Below are 2500 nucleotides of genomic sequence, written 5' to 3'. Positions count from 1 at the left end.
CTTCCAAATGTCTTTAGGCGCCAAAACTTTTCTGATGTTGGCCATTCAATAAATATCTTCCCTCTTCTCTATCCTTTTTAAAAAAATCACACTCTTCAAAAACCTATCTCGTTCTCACTGCCTCATCGCTTTTGACGTCCAGCTGCCCGCACCACTTCCTCTTCGTCATCTCGCTTCCTCGCGAACAAGAAATCCGCACGAGGCGAGTCTATCGCCTTTCCCACGGATTTTTTGGCCCAAAAGCAACACACGAGCTCGATCCTCTTGACCAGCTTCGCGGACGGTGGCTGTTGTCGATTGACATCTGTATTTGTCCGTGCTCGATTTTCTTTTTTTTATTTTTATTTTTCCTCCCTTTTCTCTTTCATCCTCCTCTTATGAAAAGTCCCCTCTTAACCTTTCTCTCATTCGCTCCATCTATTAGCACGGATGAGTCGTTTCATCAGATATATTCAATACATCCACTTTCATTGGCATACACTATGGTGTAATTATCTTTACAATTTTTTAACTAAGGTCCGTGTTAGTAATCAGAAAAGCATGAGTGATGAAGACTTTGTTATATTAGAGCTGCTGAATTTCCCGATGCTTTGTGTCAAGTCAGTGGTTGTGAGTCACTTTCAGGATTCAAAAATCCTAAGAAGTGAAGGCAAACTCAATTTTCCTCTCTTGTATTTTCTTTGTTTTAAATGGGAGAATAACAGATAGAGAGAGAGAGAGCGGGAAAGAGAGAGAGAGCGAATGAGAGACAGAATGGTGAGAGTGGGAGCGAATGAGAGAAAGGTAAAGAGGGAGACTTTCATTAGAGAGAGAGGGATGGAAAGAGAAAGAGGGAGAGAAAAATAAAAAATAAAATAAAAAGAAAATCGAGCACGGACACAAATACAGAAGTCAATCGACCAAACAGACACCGTTCCCAGCGAAGCTCGAGCTCAACGCAGGATACCGGAAGCTCCAAGTACGTTTGTTTGCTTTTGTGGCCAGTATAAAAGTCGCGTCGCCCGGAGAACGGCTGATAGACCTCGCCTCAGTGGCCAGCGAGAACGTTTCCCGATGACTCTCCGCCGAGGAAGCAAGATGACGGCCAAGAGGAAGTTCCTGGTTGCGGGCAGCTGGACGGCACAAGCGGACTCGAGCGCAGGTCAGAACCGCAGATTATGCCTCTGTTTTGAAGATGTTTGTTGTATTTTTTTTTTTTTTTAATCAAGATTAGGAGATAGTTACGAAGTATATTTTTTGGTGAATGGCCAATCAGTTCATGATAAAGGCTTTTGGCGTCTCTTAAACCTCTATCTGTGAAATGTTTCTTCCACAGAGAGCAAGAGAGAGAGTTTGTGTTCGTTCCTGTTGTATGCTCGACAGCATCTTCCTGTCGAGATCGCCACAACTGTTCCTGACGGTCATGAGGACGAGGAAGCCTTCTGCAGGGACTGCGACTGCCGCTGGGAAGTGGTGGGCAGAGCTTCGTCCGGCAGTTCCGATTCTGAGCTGAAGGAAGCGATTGCCGAAGTTCAGCGGGCAGGCAGGAAGGTGAGATTAAATATTTTTTTAAAGTTCTATCATGATCATATTGCATTTGACAAATCTGAAAAAAAACATGTATTCCATTGTTAAATTTATGTATAGATGACCTAATTTGCATTAATGTGCGTGTACAGGTGATCGTCTGTTTGTGCGAGACGTCGGAGGATCGCGAGAATGGTCGCACGGAGGATGTCCTGTTGGGCCAGATGAAGTCCCTCGCCGCTAGCATCAGCGACTGGTCTGACGTGGTAATCGCCTTCGAGGCTCTGTGGGCCAGTAATACCGGCGTCCTAGCCACAGCTGAGCAGGTGCAGGAGGCCTTGGCCAACATACGGCAGTGGCTGCGTGTCAACGTGAGCCAGAAGGTGGCCAACAGCACCAGAATCATCTACGCAGGTTCCGTTTCGTCCACCAACTGTCGACAGCTGGCTCAACTGGAGGACCTGGACGGCTTCCTGGTGGGGAACGCGGCCCTCACACCCGACGTCGTTCCCGCGATCACTTCTTCACGAGTTTCTCGCTCGTCCCTCTGGGCGACGCACGAGGCCCTCAGCTCGACCGCCCAGCTCATCCAGCAGCTTCGTCAGCGAGAATACGCCAGGAGGCTGGCGGCGACGATGCGCTGTCCGAAACGATACATTTGAATGGTCTGCTCTCAGTTGTGTTGTGGGCAGACTCCACTATAGGAGGATTACGTGTAAATAGGTCTATGTATTTATAAGTTCTTGGTATTTGTTAATGAAGTACCGACGTTATTTATTGTGGATGTATTTATTTTTAGTAATAGACACTGCAACTATATTTTACAAATAACGATATTTCTACAAACCTGCTGTTTCTTAAATCTCAGTACAATATACTGATATAATGTAAAAAGTCACAACATGATAACAATAAGATTAAACGCATCAGAAATACCCCAAAAATTTATCATATTTTCTTATTATAGACTGGCGTTTAAAGATCAGTATAATGC

The 2500-nt window shown here is 45.4% G+C and overlaps 1 protein-coding gene across 1 annotated transcript; it reads left to right on the top strand.

Moving 5' to 3' along the window:
- The first annotated feature begins 992 nt into the window (after window positions 1–992).
- Window positions 993–2350, top strand: LOC119573305 (triosephosphate isomerase-like). The gene is made up of 3 exons (XM_037920469.1): window positions 993–1141; window positions 1316–1530; window positions 1659–2350. Exons 1-3 carry the CDS (start codon window positions 1054–1056, stop codon window positions 2166–2168), a joined length of 813 nt encoding a protein of 270 aa, XP_037776397.1. The 5' UTR covers window positions 993–1053; the 3' UTR covers window positions 2169–2350.
- The last annotated feature ends 150 nt before the right edge of the window (window positions 2351–2500 follow it).

The sequence above is a fragment of the Penaeus monodon genome, chromosome 5, assembly GCF_015228065.2.
Source record: "Penaeus monodon isolate SGIC_2016 chromosome 5, NSTDA_Pmon_1, whole genome shotgun sequence".
NCBI lineage: Eukaryota > Metazoa > Arthropoda > Malacostraca > Decapoda > Penaeidae > Penaeus > Penaeus monodon.
Note: the sequence above shows the minus strand (reverse complement) of the source record. Positions and strands in the feature narration are given on the sequence as shown.